We start from the raw sequence: 18,416 nt of genomic DNA, 5'->3' as shown, positions 1-18,416 counted from the left end.
AGAGTGGATACACCTTCGCCATTGCGAACGATTTTGAGCCATGTCATTCAAGGTCTCTAATTATCGATTGCTATCATTTCGCGGACCCCAATCAAGTAGTCTACACCTACCAACATGGCTCAGTCCACATGTCAGTGACTTCATGGAATTGTGCCATGTTTTGGTCTGGCCGCCTTTGGTCTTCTACTAACCGACTCCTCTATCATAAAACATCGCACTTCGGGGCAGTCGGTGGTTGGGCATACGTAACACGTGTTCCAGCCACATCAACTGATGAAGTTTCACTACTTCACCAGTCGATTCGCCATCTTTACCTAGTACCTGTTTCCCAACAACTGCATTACTTACTCGGTGGTCCCAGGATATACGAGTAATGCTTCGAAGACACCTATGATCGAATACTAGTAGCCTATGGATATCCTCTACCCTTACCAACCATGCTTCACTACCATAAAGTAGGACGGAACGAACTGCTGCACAATATGCTTGTTCTTTAGTTGACAGACGGATATCTCGCCTTCGCCACAGATGACGTTAGTTGGCGAGAGAGACGACGAAGAGGCAACGACGAGTTTCCCTATCTTTTCGAGTCCTTACTGATCCGTTTTGTCGGACAGTGCATAGACGACTGTCTACTGGGATCCAGTCTAAAAGAGCTAGTTCTGCCCCAGGAATTAATGCTATACCTACTCCAGCGAGACCTTGGAAAGTAGCATCAGGGATACCAGATACACGAAGCGTGTATCGAGATGGTTCTTTATTTTGATTAGGTGAGGTCAAATGAATGACTCTACTCGGATCTTGTATGCCCGTTTCAGAGACGCAGCACACATCGATTGTGCGAGATTCTAAAGTGCTAGCTAAGGAAGCCTGTTGTCCTATTTGGCACAATCTTTAGACATTGAAAGTTCCCATATGTAGTTTAGAGCGTGGTTTCAGGAGACCAGGAATAACGTTCCGTGTACTCGGATCGTTTGCCCTAGCGGTGCGAGGTGATAAAAGGACGTGAGGAGGGTTAGTCGTGGAGATAAGAGAACTACTAGGTGTAGGAAGGATTTGAATGTGACCAATATGGTCTCGTGTGCAGTTACGAGTATGAGGGCTAATATCACTTCCCGGCTGCCCACACCGTGGAAGGGTGTTTCTTGAGGGACCTGAAAAAGAAGTTGGATTAGTGTTGGTCATAACGACCTGGGAGTGTGACCGCAGTGCCCAAGGGACAACTGCTTGAGGCCGGTCACGCACGGCCCTTTTGTGGGGGATTTTTGACGTGTTATCTCCGTTCTTCAAAGGACCTTACCGCCGGAGATGGAAATCCGTGGGATAAGGCGAGGTGTTCATTTTTATGGTCGACCTTTTCTAACCCCACCCCTCCTTGTGGGAAGGCAGCATCGCTGTTATGCTGGTTGTCTGAAGGAAACACCTTACTACCGTCACACCTCTGTACAGTCGGTAGTACGACTTCGCCTTCGGTCTTTGGGATTGTCATTGACTTTTGTCAATGTGTTACAGGAGAACTGGAAATATTTTATTGATTGAAAAATGTGACATTGTCAACTTATTGGACCTTTAGTTGTGTATTACCGTTGTCCATTGCTCAAGTGGATTGAATAGGTGGAAAGTTAAGACATTATCCTCTATAGCTTAATGCATATGTTCCATCTTGTCAGTGGAAGGGATAAAATATTTTTGCACATTAATACTTTACCACATCATCTATGGTGAATGGACTAAAACAGTGTAATAACATCTTGTTTGTAACACATTCATGAGAGTAAACTGTATTCAGTATCAGTAATTTCAAATAATTGAATTTCTCGCTAATTTCCGATTGATTTCATTTTTCTCTTTAACAATGAAGCAAAATGTAACAAATTTGATTTTCTGAAGTACAAATGAATTAAAACGTCTATGTTGTCGAATGGAAGCAGATCTATATTTGCAGATCTGTAGGTATCAAAATTAGAACCTAAGAAAATAGTTCATCAACTCATGATGTTCGCCTTTTAAAGGTGAACTCAACAGTGAAGAAAACCTACCGAAATCTATGACTGAAAGTGTATAAATGAATATAGGGTTGAAGTAAATAAAGAGTCATAAAATGTTTGATAGTTGACACTTATCAACTTATTGCAAACCTACTTCTGAAATGGTTTGTTTTTCAGTGTCACTTATTTACTCCTGTTACTCCTCATGAACGAGCATAGGCTAGCCACCAGCGTTCTCCATCCAACTCTTTCCTGAGCAATCATTTGCAGTTGCTATTCATCCTTTTCATATTTGCTTCCGATTCTTCACATGGCGTGTTAGCGCTTACCTCGTGATGCAGTTTGATGATTTCCACAATGTATGTCCTATTTGCCTCCAGAGACTTTCTCTTATCTCATCTCCAGCCTGAAGCTGATTGTTCTCTCCCACAATAGGCTGTTGCTGATGTTATTAGATCAACAGATAATACATATCTTGCGTTGAAAATTGTTTATAAATACTTGTACTTTTTTGATGATAGTTGTGGTTGTTCTCAAAGTTTCAGCTCAGTACAGTAGAACTGTTATATTGGATGTTAATAATTCCACTGCATTTTTTATATACTTGTTTTACTCAACTTTTAAACTTGTTTGTTTAGATATTTGGCCTCCGATATTTTGTTTCATTTTGTCTTTAGTTTGGTATTTGGAAGTTATTGCCCCGGAATTCTAAAATTTGAAGGTTTGTTTTGTAATATTTGTATTTGTCATGAAGACGATGCATTTGAGTTGATTACCTGTAATTTTCAAATCATATTTTGTGCCTGAATTGGAATTTACTTTTATTGTTATTTGGGGTTCGTAAGTTACAAGTAGATCAATTTACAGTCCTTCAATAAGTGACGAGAGCAAAAACTTAAACGTAACATAAAGTCAATCAGTTACAGATGTCTGTAATGTCGAGATCAAATATGACGATAAACATGAATTAAACATATGTAGTTGACTGGTGTTATTAACGAGTAAACTGATGTACATATATACTGTTAATTCTGCAAATCCATACGCTGCAAAATGAACTGCGTTACTTGTTATTACTGTCATTGCCAATACTTAAACGGTTTTTATGATTGATAAATTCGTAATTGAATGCATTACTATTTGACTGACTATGTTTAGTTAAACGTTTGCCCCAATTATTATTCTCTGTATCAACATTACCTGATTTTTCAGATTTCGGAACCCACCTGAAAACATACAAATGAATAATTGAAGACGGTGTATACGTATTGCGTAAATGCTTTGTTTCTTCATATTGAATAAAATTTCCTTTACCTTTTTACACAATAATACATATCGTTATCGTTATGCATATACTGGTCGAAAACTCTGCCTGTAGCTTTTCTAGAGTTACTGCCGGTACCAAGCCCGGGTAAAAGAGTAGGGTTGGGCATGGGGTTAGCGACTCGATCCCGTTGAAAACTAACTCGCTAAAAATCGCTAATCAGAAAAAATGGTTTAAACATTTATACTCTGCCCTGGGAGTTGAAGGAACAATTATGACGCCCCATGATGAAAGCCGAGATACTTCGGAAGTCACGAGGTCAATGCCCCTTCTAACAACCAGAGCAACACTCTTTAAAGGTACATGGAACGTCCGGACAATGTGAGAGACCGCGATGAACAGTCAAATAGCAATGGAAATGAGGAGATATAAATTGTCAGTACTTGGAATCAGCGAAACCCATTGGACACAAGCTGGACAACAAAGGCTAGGTACGGGAGAGATGCTACTGTACTCTAGTCACGAAGAGGGAAATGCTCCACACACTCAGGGAGTTGCTCTATTACTTTCCAGAGATGCACGAAATGCACTTGTGGGATGGGAATCTCATGGATCCAGGATAATCGAAGCATCATTCAAAACAGAGAAGTAGGGGATCACAATGAACGTTATCCAATGTTATGCACCCACCAATGATGGCAACGACGACGATAAAGATCAGATCTATGAGAGACTGCAATCAATAATAGCCAAGTGCTCAAGAAAGGACCTCACCATCCTGATCGGAGATCTAAACGCTAAAGTCGGAGTGGATAACACAGGATATGAAGATATAATGGGACGACATGAAATGACTGATAGAAAGGAACGAGAATGGTGAGAGATTTGCAAACTTATGTGCCTTCAATAAACTGGTCATAGGCGGCACTATATTTCCACACAAACGCATTCACAAAACCACACGGACTTCATCGGACCACGCCACAGAGAACCAGATAGATCATATTTGTATCAACAATAAATTCCGAAGGACAATAGAAGATGTGAGAACCCGAAGAGGAGCTGACTTAGCTTCAGGTCATCACCTGGTTGTGGCCAAGATGAGACTGAAGCTAAAAAAAGCACTGGAAAACTGGGGAAACAGCATTACATAGGTTCAATACAGCCTTCCTTCGAGATACCGACAAACTCAACGTATTCAAGATAATTCTCTACAACTGCTGGTGGGTGGTATATGCTCCTCCACGAGGGATAACAGGCACAAGTAAGTACAAGTAAACCTACAGAAACCGGATCGACCAAATTTATATGTTCGTCACTGTCCATGATGTTCACAGACAATGAAAATTCACGATAGTTAAAATCCGACTACTTATTCACTTCAAAATGTATTAATTTCTTCTACCCCTTTCTGGTGGACACACACGATAACAGATATGGAAAGTTTAATCAGAACAAGGTTGAACATCTGTAAGGTAGGCACAACTTTCTCGATCAGCTGCTCTCTTCCGTGTTGATTCACCTGCAACGTACTTGCTTTCATTCACTCGTGAACACATAGCTTGTGGAGAAGTTACTGAACCAATGCGAAGTTTATCTCCATGATGATCAAAAGTAACGTTAATTTACGTGCATTATTTTTCTTTTTCGAAACCGATATCTTGTTCTTCCTCTCAATGAATCATCTGACGTTTAACCATTTAGTCTACTGAGTAACATGCACAGCAATGGAGCTGCTACCAGCACTTAAACTAAAAGTACAAGGACGACTAGCAGAGGTAGAGGTTTAAATTAGTAAGTTCGTAATAAGTTTGGAATCCCTGGACTTAGCACTGCAATTATAAGAAAGCTCTAGATGACATTAGACAATGAATCACAGAGTACGGATCACTCAAAACAAACACAAAAACCAAGTCTTCAACCAAGTAATTGGGATCAAAATACTACCCTAATTTCCACTTCCATTAAAACTGGTGAGCAGAGATGAGGTTAGGGAAAAGGCGTCCAGAACTCCAAGAAACGAAACATGCAGTAGAGATTGGATGTAATAACGGTAATTGTATCGCATACTCATCGCTCGTGAAGACCGGCTAATCAACATTTGAATGTAATTTCTGTAATGCATGAGGCTACCGTCGCTGTGATACTGCCTTATCAAGGCGGTGCGAAACGTTTATGTTAAGTTACTCTTCCTCCCTACTCTTGAACGTATGCCCACAGTGTAGACTGAGAGTACCAACGGCACGAATAAAAGACAAGTATAAAACCTCAAGTGGAAATAACCGAAACAATGCCCAACACTATATCCAATCCGTCTGATACAGGTACACCAAATACAAGGTCATGATAGCCACAAAACGAGCCCATACACTAGTGAAGTTACCAGCTCTTGCGAGTCCCGTAGTAATTTATCACAGTAAAAGGCAGTATCTGATTATTAGAAAAGAAAGCTCGACAACAATTAGCCTGAAACGCTGAAAATCGGGGGCACATACGATAAACAAAACTCTTTGGTTTAGCTTAGTGCTACTGTATCAGAGAGAAACTTACCAAAAAGTAGGGCAACTGATGTGAACCGCAAAACAAGAAGCCTTAACAAATTACGGTAGCTATTTTTGGGGACGTTAATTCATTTAATTCAAAGCTTGTAAAACTGTAACATTTACTTTTGTTCCTAGCCTATTCTACAGATCATAAGCTTTCGTTCGATGTATGATTCATTGCCATAGCATTTTCTGTTCTAAAGCTATTGTCATTTAGACGTAATCTTTTGTACCCTATTTTCTACTATAATCCCCCAGTTTTGGACATAATTGTATTTTTCTGATTATTGTACGTTGTGGTCAGCTTAGTCATCTATTTATTCATGTAACTTTTCACCCTATTCTGAATTGGGAATTCGAGTGCTAGATCGGGGCTGGAATAAAGTGATTAGTGTCCCAGCTGTCTTTGTCTTCTCTCTCTCTCTCGCGTGCTTGCCGACCAATCAGGGATAGAATAGTTTTCGTCTCTCTACCCCCACTTCGAACTCACGCGTACTAGCCCCAAGGTTAAGCCAGTCAGCCCATCGGGTCAAGGTCTTAATCTACATTAGACAAGTCATACTCGGCACTAAAGTGTGTAGACAGATTCAAGGACGTAACAGCAACCTTCGATAAAGAACATTAGGACAGGTCCTGTAGAGTTTCGAAATTGAGTATCGTTCTTCCGAATTAGCAAAGGGTAGACACCTAATTGAGGGTAACATCAGACTCAGCACACGTCGAAGAAGAAATCTTACTGATATCTAACAGACCATTGATCAAGCAGTCTTCTCAAATCTGAGTTCGACACGACGAACCTTGAATCGCATGAGGTGTCGTTGGAGATTATCAATTGACTCTCAATAACCAACCAGTCTGGTGGTTTATGGAGTGCCTGATCTCATGGGTGTCAGCCGGGACGAAGCGCAAAAACACGATGTGCAACAATGGCTCTGACCATCACGTATCATGGGCCTTCAAACCACTACTATATAGGACGACTTCAGGCAACCTCGCCCGTTACTTTCCATGAACAGTTAGTTTCTGCACCAGAAGACTGTGAGCTTCAGAAACAGAGAGGATCTAATTGAGGCTATTCAGCACTGATACAAATCTAAGAATGACCAGTTTCCACAGACATGGCCAACTCACTTTGAACGATACGTTGTTTAAAATCCCGAAAACAGGGAGGGAGAAGGAGACGAGAGAAACCACAAAATACCTCTATAGCAACATAAGAGGATCAAAGGGTCAAAAACATATGCTTCATCTGGATCTGAAGATCATAGTTCGCATTCAAACATGACTATCCTCTGAAATCAGGGTGACGGAGTGAGCTTTAAACCATGACGTTTTTCCGATAATAAGTGATAATGGAAAGCAAGGTAGGGTACCTACAGTCAAGTTTTATTGGCGATTTTTCTCAGCCACTAGTAGTTACACGAGGAATGAATATGTGGGTGAACTCTCGAATTGGTGTAGGGATGTAAAATCCCCAAATTAGTTTATTTGCTTGCAAATGGTCTGCTTTTGGTCGAAGATGTCCATATTCATTCACCAATAGGAAGTAAGGACCATGACAGCCATATTTAACGTGGTCACAGACGACAATCCCAACCTCAGGTATAATAAGGCAGACTACACGACGACAAAGAAGTATAACCGCATCTGTTGTTAGACAGTTACTCAATGAAAACAATGGTGGGCGTTCGTGCAATATCGTGGATTGGTTGAAGTTAGATATCAACACCGTTGGGTGTCGGTTCAGTGGCCTGGAAATTAGGCGTTCGCGCGCGAGACTGAGGGTACTGGGTTCGAGTCCCTTGTGCGGTATTGTGGATGTGAACTGTTGAGTGGTCTCATGCCTGGAATAAACGGCCATCCAGTGCTTCGATAGATAACTAAGTCATCATCTCTAACTGCGTAGGGGATGCAGTCAAGGCAAACATAACCCTCTAATTTATGCGGAGACAACTTGGCTCAATCATCTCAGAGTTGTTCCTTACACTGCTTAAAACGTACACACGGTCCCACCTTAAATTCCGCAGTTTCGTCAAACCTCCTCTCTTCAAAAGAGAAATAAACCTCTCAGATCAAGTTCAGGGACGGGCAACGAAGTCGGTGATGGTTGAGAAACATACATCTTACGTGAACAGACTTTCAATACCTGGGATTATTCTCGTTGAGCTACAGGAGAATGAGATCTGATGACGAGACAAAGCTTATTGACTACAATAAGTCACTTGAGAACGAGATTAATACCAGAACAAAATGACCATGTCCTCGAGACAACCATCGAACGATTGTACATAAAAGAAGGAACAACCAAGTACTATCCCACTTTTCTTACTAAGACTTTCTCTATTTGGAATGTTCTCCGTGCCGAAGTGACCACAGTCCCCTCAGTAGATAGCTGTAATGGGAGACTTGAGGAACACGTACTCATTCTGGATTATTATATTTTTCCTGGACCACCCGCATCCGATACATACCTCAAAATTCAACAACTATTACAGTATGTCACTGACTTCTCTCTATCTCGCTCGTGATCATCACCGTTTCCTATTTTATTCGTACACTTCAGTTTTATAATATTGAGTTCAAATACACTCGGTTGTCCCCATTGATGTTCTCGTTCACTACACTAAGGCCCTGATATATACACACTCAGTCTTCAGTAATAAGGACAGTAGGTTGATGAACCTGTGTTAATCCTGAGTAAGAAACAAGATATACAAACAGAGATATAACTACCAAACTGGCTAGAATTCGTTCAAAACACCACTCCTTGACCATTAAAAATTATCTGGACTCGTATTGGACTAATGAGCGAGCACAAATACCCATCCAGTTTAAATAAGCTTGACAAAGATATTGGATATAAGAAACTCGAAATTGTCGAACCGTACTACGTAAGTGGTAATACAAATATAAACGGTACTTCTCTCTACTGTTGCCCGTACCGTGACTTCTTTGGTAAACGTTTGCGTAAATTATTTTACCTTCCAGTTAACATATCCTTGATTTTGGTCTACATTACATACAAGGTTTATTTGTGTATTTATTTTGTTGGGTGATACGTAAACTCATTCCAAGCAACAAATAAAGTGGAAATAAAGGCGAACAAAAAGGAAATACGTTAAAAAATAATGGGGAAACGCCCCAGAATGTCTGCTTTTTCGCCTGTTAGGTGAAAATAGTAAGGGTTCTCCCTTTTTGTCACTCTGTGTTTCAAATGTCGCTAAACTGTCTACTTTTCGCCTAAATTTAGGCATTAATGCATGCCAATTTGTCTACTTTTGACTTAAATTTTTAATGTCCGCTTTATTGTTCACCTGTTGGGCAACTCCGAACGTCCCCCATGTTCGTCTTCACTTCCATGACGAAACACACAACAACTACAATCGACAATGTTATGAAATGGTACATGTTTACAGAGATGTTATAACTTATAACTTTGTGACCAATGGCACATAAACCTGTGCTAGCAGTCAAGAGTCCTTATCAGTCCTCCTTCCTTCCTAGCCTTGCTTGTTAAATCTAGGAAACAAATCAGCCTCCACAATATGAATTATATATTTCAAACATATTGGGTTTATATACAAGCCAAACAGGTCACGTCATATGATAAAATAGGAAATAACATTTGTACAAAAAATAGCCAAAAGTGGCTGTGATTGTGGGGGACTTTAATTAACAAACTGGGCATAACTTAAGAATGGTAAATCGTATAATAATAGTCTTTAAGCAACAATGCAACCATGTTCGAGTTGCGATTCTCCCCCTAGAAGTGCAAAATGTTACTTCAGGATTGGGTTGCATCGACACCCGAACTAATGATAGGGAGTAAAGTAGTTGAGCATTTCGACCGCTTCACTTATCTTGGGAGTCTCATCAGCCCTTTTGGTATGGTGTGTGACGAAATCTCAGCACGGATACAGAAGACTCGTCTAACTTTCGCCAACTTGCGTCACCTATGGCGAAGGCGAGATATCCGTCTGTCAACTAAAGAACAAGCATATTGTGCAGCAGTTCGTTCCGTCCTACTTTATGGTAGTGAAGCATGGTTGGTAAGGGTAGAGGATATCCATAGGCTACTAGTATTCGATCATAGGTGTCTTCGAAGCATTACTCGTATATCCTGGGACCACCGAGTAAGTAATGCAGTTGTTGGGAAACAGGTACTAGGTAAAGATGGCGAATCGACTGGTGAAGTAGTGAAACTTCATCAGTTGATGTGGCTGGAACACGTGTTACGTATGCCCAACCACCGACTGCCCCGAAGTGCAATGTTTTATGGTGTAGGAGTAGGCTGGAAGAAAGCTAGGGACGGCCAGACCAAAACAAGGCACAAATCCATGAAGTCACTGACATGTGGACTGAGCCATGTTGGTAGGTGTAGACTACTTGATTGGGGTCCGCGAAATGATAGCAATCGATAATTAGAGACCTTGAATGACATGGCTCAAAATCGTTCGCAATGGCGAAGGTGTATCCACTCTTTGTGTTCTATCAAATTCTAATCTTCTGAATCTTTCATGTCTCTATCTTTTTTCTCTTTCCAAATTCATATCACTGGATTATACTCCTTGAATAAATTCTTCAAACCCTAGTCTTTCGGATTAATGCTTGTACTCTCACTACTTCTACCACTATGGGATTTGAATCGACAACTGCATCTCTGTGCTAATGTGGTATGGCAGCTCGAACTGATGTACGTACGTACGAAGTTCTACGTTGTGACTGACTGAGTCTATAGGTTAAAATAAAACTAATGTAAGAGTAGTATGAATATACATAGGTTAGCTACTTAACAACTACACAATAAAAAAATGTATAGTATTAGTTTATAAATAGATCCCAACAGCTACCATTCGTTATTTTGGTCGGGACATAACAAGAGACTTATTGAAAAGAAAAAACGTCATATTGTGCAACATTATGAGTAGTAGACAGATGCTCGAGCAATGATTGTTATGTATTTTCATTATAAGAAGAAAGAACAGGTTATGGGTTATTAATTAACAATATGTCTATACGAATGGGCATATAAGACCAGGCAGGCCTTCACAACGTTCACTCAAAGAGTTTCACATGCAAGTTAGAAAATCAGAGCATGGTAAAAAAATGTCTATTGAAAATGGAGTCAGACATAAAAAATATTTCACTGGTAATGCCTTTTTTAAACAGCTATTTGACTATTGCGAAGCAAAGTAATCTTCTCGTGAATTTTGGAATTTAATGAACACGATAAACCACAACGATTTCTAACTGCCATAGTTTTTTTAAGCAACTATCTACGTGAAGCTTTACTTACGGTTATTTTCGTTAACATTGAATATTGAACCTATAGAACAGCAGTGAATAGTTATGAGTTTAGATTATTACATCCGTATTCTTGTTTTCTTCGATTTTGCATTCTGTCTCTAATATCGTGAAAGTATCCTTGCGTAGCAATGGAGTTGACTACAAGTTTTTTTTGTGCTATATAACCAACTTTGGGGAAGATGTATATATTTTTTCCAAAAGTTGGTTTTCCAGGTTTTTGTGACCTCGGATAATATGTTTTTCAATTCAATTTCTCTTGTCTACAGAGCCAACAAGTTATCCATCCACCCTTCATAAGCGGTAAAAAATCTTACAGTGTTATGGTCCAAAACTTTAGTTACCTTATACTCGGTCATTCCAGTTACTGAATTCTGAGTGATGATAATTTACATGGATTCACCTAAATGTATAAATCGATTTATACAATGACAAATCAATATGTGTGCATGATTCAGAACGTGTGTTTTTATCACCGTTACACAAGTGTTACTTTTTTACAGAGATTCTGATTTGAAGTTCAATTCGTTTAGGGACGAAGCTCTTATTAGTGTTTCAGGTTTTTAAGAATGTATTTCATACAATATTTGCAAAGTTTGGGTTATATAAATATTTTAAGTAAAGAAGATTTGGACTTTAATGTATATTAACTTCCTTTGATTTCCGTATTGTTTTATTGCCCTTGGTCATCTAGAGATCTTCATAAGTATTTTTCTTAATTTAGTTTGATAAAGAACGTCACTTTTAGAGGACGCTATTGCTAACAAGTAAGCAGTAGTTCATTTTCATATATGCTTGGTTCTGGTGTTATTTTTTTGACTGCACGGGGACATGTATTCATAGATAATTCTCATGGTTACAGTTAATTAATGGTAGAATCTCCTTTTTCTTACGATAAGTATGTGAGATTTTAAGCACAGGATGTAGCTAGCTGTCATGGAAAGTATGAAGCGCATTGATTGAATGTTTATTGCTTGTAAAAACTGGTCGGCAAACAGGCATGATAACATGCTACCTCATACAATAGACAGGAAAGTCAATGTCCAAAAAGGATTGAAGATTCACTTATTTGTTAGTTTCTTTAAGCTGTATTGATTTTATTTCCAACCGTGGTTAGCAATATTATGTGGGAAATTTCATGTTGTTTATGCCTATCTATTTGGATTATGACGAAACCTTCCTTACAGCCTTATCTATAATCTAAAGTTGAAATTGTTGACAGAGAAATGTAGTCAATAAACGAAGTAAGTTAATTCAAACGGGATGTTTCTTACAGAACTCAAAAGATTGCTTGTGAAAGTAGGATACATGCATTAGTTTTCTTAAATTATTGACATGTTTTTGAGATATTTGACGTAAAATGTAACCACTAATCATCTCGTGCTATTGCAAATTACGAGATATGGTGAAGTGATCTATGGGATTGTGAACATTTACCAATTAAATTGTTTAAGAATTCACTTATCAAGTATACGTATATTTACTGTGCTCTGAGACGCTTTTTATGTGAGAGGTAGTAAGAATACCTAGCTGCTCAAACCAAGTAGGTGTTGTAAGTTTGGAACCTGCTATTTGGTGTCTGAATTCTGGGTGCCCTAAATATCTAGTAATTATCCGTTCAGGGATTTTTCACGCATATTTAGTCATCGCGTACCTCAACACACTACACTGGACATCATAGTAGCAAATAGGGAGAGAACTGATAATAACCAAACTGAGACAGCATCAATCCTTGAAGTAGTTGACTGTTAGTCTGATTAGCGAAACGGCCCAAAACAGGCCCTGATGTTATAGCTATGCTCTTTCTTTAATTTCCCACAAATCTCGAGGTTTATTATTTTCGTTGTCGGTTTCATTCGTTTCTTTTAGACCCTATCTACAGTCTTACATTTCGACTTCTAATGACACTGTCATTTCGACTCTCATGCTTTTTTTTTTACCTCGATAATGTTTTTTCGATGTCTTCTTGTCAGCTCTGGTAACCTTTGTAGCAGTTGAGGCAGGTCTCACATTTACTGGTTGGCGATAAAGAACGATCAGTGACACCAAATCTCTATAGTTGTATTTCGTAGTGTAGCCTGATATTGAAGTGTATAATAATACTGTGGGTTGATTTATTAAAGGCTGAATCCTAAAAACCTCGTGGAGAGCTATTATCTTGTATAGCTATATCTATATGTTTATTAGTGCTACTTGATTTCACTATATTCATAAATTTAAGCCGTAAGTAGGTTTCACCTCTCGACTTTCAGGAGTTTAAATTCCTAATCAAAAATCGTTTAGTTGAATTATATTACACCTTTTACTTAAGGGTACTCAGTAATTACCCTAAATGAATAATGTTTTATAAAGTAGTTAGCCAAACTGCACAATCGCTTGTTAATTTTTTCCCCTCAAAAGACAGAATCTTGGCTGATCGTATATGTAAAATACTTATTCATATTAATAGTTCATTTGTAGATTGCATAAAACCTAATAGAAGCTTCATGATGGATGCCGGATTCCCATCTAGTTTTCGTTGACTGAGATGCTGGGAAAATATCTATTGAGTCTATATAAACCCGGTTAAATCGCAAAGTATTTGGTATTATGGGCATGCATTATTTACTTATTATTTTATTTAAACACATAAATATTGGTACAAGGAAGCACCAGATAAATATGCGCCACACAAACCTCATTTGATTTGTGTGAGAGCTGTGATACTGCCCAGGTGCCTAAACCGAAACAGGTGGTTTTCCTAAGGGGTCACACCCCGAGCCTTTTACCTACAGGCCTGATCCACAGGCAGTGGAGCATCGTGAGAAGATGCAGTCCCATGGTAGCCGGTGGTCAGCGATTGGTTCATATGCCATTTGTCCCCTCAGGATACTGCAGCTCATGTGCACCATTGGTTTGGAATGAGGGTTTTCCAACTCACCTGGGTGAACTTTCCGTGTCCACCAACCCGGTTAAAGCGCCTGACATTCGCTTTTCGTTCTCTCAATTTCATAAACAACAGTAACGCCACAAGAAGGCAGTGAGTAGGACTTCCCTGACAGAGGCTATATACGCGTGGCCATGTGAAGGCATTTCGAGAGGGAGAGAGGACTGTCCCCACTCTCGGTCGTACCAAGGTATTTGGGGGCAAATCCGTGCGTCATACTACAACCTACGTTAGCTAGTTCAAGGAGATTAAAAAGAGCCTCATGGTGATTAATCAGCTCATGAGTCTGCGGATAACTTCACTATAAGTTATGTCTAGATTTCGAGTGGCATCTTGTTGAGTTTCTTGGTTCACAATTACTCCTAAAATCGCCGTAAGTATTGTTAGTATCAGTTTATTTTGTGCTAACCTTCCAATGCACTTTATATTGTGTCAACTTCAACCAATAAAGTGTTACATTGGTTTCCAACCGATATTTAGTTGGAATTACTGCATCTTTACTTCTTATGTATTAAGTCTGAGTTGTGGTGGAGTTTTATGATACGACTGTGTCTTAGGAGATAAACGTACTAGATGCACTGGAAAATTTTAATTATAAATCTCTAACTACTACTTTTTCAATCAATTAAATTCTGTGTTTCAGAAACCATCAAGTTTTCCATCGAATATGATTATACCTATCCATGGACCAGAGTAAATCATACAATTCTTTTTATAGCATTATTTTCCAGTGGAGAAGTGAATGAGTGGCTAATGATTGAGTTACAAGGTGATGTTTTGAGCAAAACAGATAGTCCATTGGAAGGGAAAAATTTAGGTGATCTGCATTTTTCACAGGAGGTTGGTTAATTGTTTTCTTCCACCACATTTAATATTCATTTTATAGAATGGCGATCCAATTCTTTTTATTGGTCATCATGTACTTTTCGGGAAAGTAGTTGCTCTTGAAAAGCCTATGCTTGTCACGAAAAGAAACACCACATCTGGAAGCTTACAGTATGATGTAGTTTCTGTTATTCGGCGTAAATTGTTGTTTAAAACACGACCTAAACCGATCATCTTAAGTGCTTCCAAAAAAGTTTGAAAGGGCCGATAGTGTTTTACAGATTGACATAAATTATCATGTAAATATATCTATCAAATTGTGTATTTCTTCGTCAAGTACATATGCTGTAGTTAACCGGGGATGTTGTTGGATAAGAGAGTTTCTCGGGTACTAATTAATCCGATTGCACTATATAGGAGTGGTATTTAGAATGATAATTATCTGCTACAACTGCCCTACTCTCAGTACAGTTGAACCCTACTGATAACTTCTAGAGATCAATTGCCTTCATGTTCCTTCATTATATTTTAAATATCTTGGTTTTGAATGGCATATAATATACCATTTAAACATAGAAACGATTTCATTTATCACTTAGTCAATAATGGAGATAGAATTATGCATGTCACATGGTAACTTTGTATATGTAAATCCATATCAACAGATACTTATCCTTCATGTAAGAGATTTTTGAGGAGAAGCTTGGTTTATTTGTCACATTGATATATCCAAAGTAGTTTCTTTTATAACTACCGAGAAGTCTGACAGAATTTTACTTGTTTGATATTACACATATACAATCTGACAGTTCTGTTTGTTTCGGTCTAAGGACGAGTTGTTATGTTTATATTTTGGAATATCTGGTAAGCTTATAATGTTGACATACTTCGACTGGAACCAGTATTGTCAATAAAGTCATGAGATTCCATTACTTAAAGTGACCAGTATATCACTTGCGAATACTAACTGAGGCATCTAATATTTACTCATAATAAATGAGGCGTAAAAAATGTACGATCCCTATGGTGCATCCTCTTCCTGCTGTGGTTCATTGAGTTTTGATTTATGCTCATAAGATAAAAAGATATTTTAGGATTTAAGTTGTGCTGGATGTCTATGTATTCAGATTTATTCTCAAGACAGTCTGGGGGTTTTATACTGTCCGGGGATACATGCTATACGTTTATTAGATAAAGCTTATTATAGAGTACAGGTAGTCGTTGTTCATATCAAATACAGGATTGATATATCACATAAGGTTTGGAAGAGTAGAATAACGTTTCGAGAGTTTATGAACTTTTATCTGGTTAAACTGCATGCTTTTAGTCTATTTTCAATGTACGGAGTACTTTGTCAATAATTGGACGATGCGTTTTGTTCTTTTTCATTCAAAACGAAAATAAGTTTCTAACTGCCATTTACATTGTAATTTCGCATAGTCCGTATAGGTCAGTCAATCTATAATTTCTTTTGGAATCAACTAAAAGTTCTCGCCTAAAGAACAGTCTGACTTTCTCTTTCATGTCGAACTTCAATGATTTATTTTGCAAGACTGGGTCCTGATATCCTAGAAACATATCAGAAATCTGTCATAAAGGCAATATTATCTTTATTGAACTTCAATGTCAATTTTGAACTATGGGAGAAATGGAGGCATAGTACTCTTACGTACGAAGGACGGGTTTTTCACATATCTCTCTCAGGGACTTATGAGACTGGCGCTTCCAATCCACTACCCAAGTCAAATTTAACATCAGTATAAAGCTTCTATTGGCCAGTTAAACCTCTTAAGAAGCGAACCTTGAGGTCTTTTTGCTACTTCATACTTGTCTAGTTTGTACTGAGGCAGTCCAGATCTCCATCCAATCATTCTACTTGTTGTTTGCGGGATGGGCTTCGGCGAAGGTTCCACCTTTATATAGGCCGAGATAGGTACTGCTTCGGCCACCTTCAAGTATTGTGGGATTTCAATAGGTTTTCTGTTTGGATCAATCAGTTCGTGGAGTTCATCTTTTAGGAGCTCCCGAGGGGTTAAAGTAAGGAAGCTCCAATTCTTGGACCATGCTTTAGCTGCGCTCGCCTCCTTAATGCAGTTATCGCGCCTTCAAATCATTAGGCAACACCTAAGGCTTACCAGATTTTATCGCTTGCTACATAATTACAGAGTGGGACCTCCAAGCCGATTTTGTCAACTTTGCCCTCCATTAATTCAAATGTCCGGTGGTTTGTATTGTCAATAGTAACCTAGGTGGTGACCTAGCACTTGTTGCGTCAAACAGCATTCTTGGTCTACTTTAACTAGAAGTATTTCCGTTAAAGTATGAAATTTCGCTAAACTTTGTCTTGTGGTACCTGCTTTCTCATTGACTCTGATACATATGTTCAACTTACGCACCTTATGTCAAATCGGCCAGCAGGCCTCCTTAGCTAAAACCCTAGGATCTCGTACCATTTATGTATGTTGTGTCTCCAAAACACCCATACAGGATCCTAGTGTAGTCATTCACTTGACCTCGCCAAAACGGAGTACTGACGAGATACACCCTCCGTGTATCTGGCGTCCCCATGACTAGTTCTCATGGACTTGCAGGTGTAGGCACAGCACTTAGTACTAGAGCAGAACAAGCACTATTAGAGTGAGTCCCTGTTAACAGTGGTCTATGTGCTGTTCAACTAAATGACTCCGTAAGAACTCGGAAGGATAGGGACACACGTCGTTGCCTTTTCGTCGTCTCTACCTACGCTCCCACTGACTGCAGCCCGGATGAAGTGAAAGATGACTTTTACAAGAAGCTCTCTGAACTTCTTCAAAAAGCTAAGCGCTCAGACATATTACTCGTGGCGGGTGACTTTAATTAAACAGAAAAACATTTAGGTGGGTGTTTTATTATTATTTAGTATTCCGGCTCAGCGAACAGATAATGGTGATCGTCTGTTGCAAATGTGCTGAGACAACCGTTTATTTTTCGCAAACACTAATTTTAAACATAAGTACAGGCATCGCCTAACATGGCGACTACCTGCACCCAACCAATGATGGACTCGAATAGGCCATATTGCCGTCAGTCATTGTTGGAGAGGCTCGATAGAAGACTGTCGTTCGTATAGGAATACATATTTAGACTCTGACCATACTTTAATGCGAGCACGCATTTTCTTGCGCCTCACCGGACGCAGAAAAACTACATTAAGAAGACCCATTAGGATTGAACTGGAGGACAAGAACAACTGAGTCCACATTTAGGCAGTTTTTAAAACGAGGCTAACCCAGATGTTGTTTGGAAAGATATACGAACAGCTGTGGAAACAGCAGTAACATCTATTAGCAATTTAAACCAAAAGGTTACAAAAACCAACGGATTTTTCTAAGTCTATTTCACTGATGGATTCTCGTAAACTCATCCCATCAGGCTCTGAACACGACGAAGAGCAAAAACAAATCAGATCGAGGTTAACCGAAAGTCTAAGCAACGATCGTGAGAAGTGGTGAGCAACAAAAGCAGAAGAAATGGAAAAGGCGGCTACTGTAGGCGACACCAGACATGTTTTCGGACTAATAAAGGAA

The 18,416-nt window shown here is 39.0% G+C and overlaps 1 protein-coding gene across 1 annotated transcript; it reads left to right on the top strand.

Moving 5' to 3' along the window:
• Window positions 1–14,778: 14,778 nt before the first annotated feature.
• Window positions 14,779–15,109, top strand: Smp_130740 (hypothetical protein; the record flags this gene model as incomplete). The annotated part of the gene is made up of 2 exons (XM_018788956.1): window positions 14,779–14,865; window positions 14,912–15,109. The coding sequence occupies 2 exons, from the start codon at window positions 14,779–14,781 to the stop codon at window positions 15,107–15,109; spliced, it is 285 nt and encodes a 94-aa protein (XP_018654447.1).
• Window positions 15,110–18,416: the final 3,307 nt, after the last annotated feature.

Source organism: Schistosoma mansoni, chromosome W, assembly GCF_000237925.1.
Source record: "Schistosoma mansoni strain Puerto Rico chromosome W, complete genome".
NCBI classification, from domain to species: Eukaryota; Metazoa; Platyhelminthes; class Trematoda; order Strigeidida; family Schistosomatidae; genus Schistosoma; species Schistosoma mansoni.
Note: the sequence above shows the minus strand (reverse complement) of the source record. Positions and strands in the feature narration are given on the sequence as shown.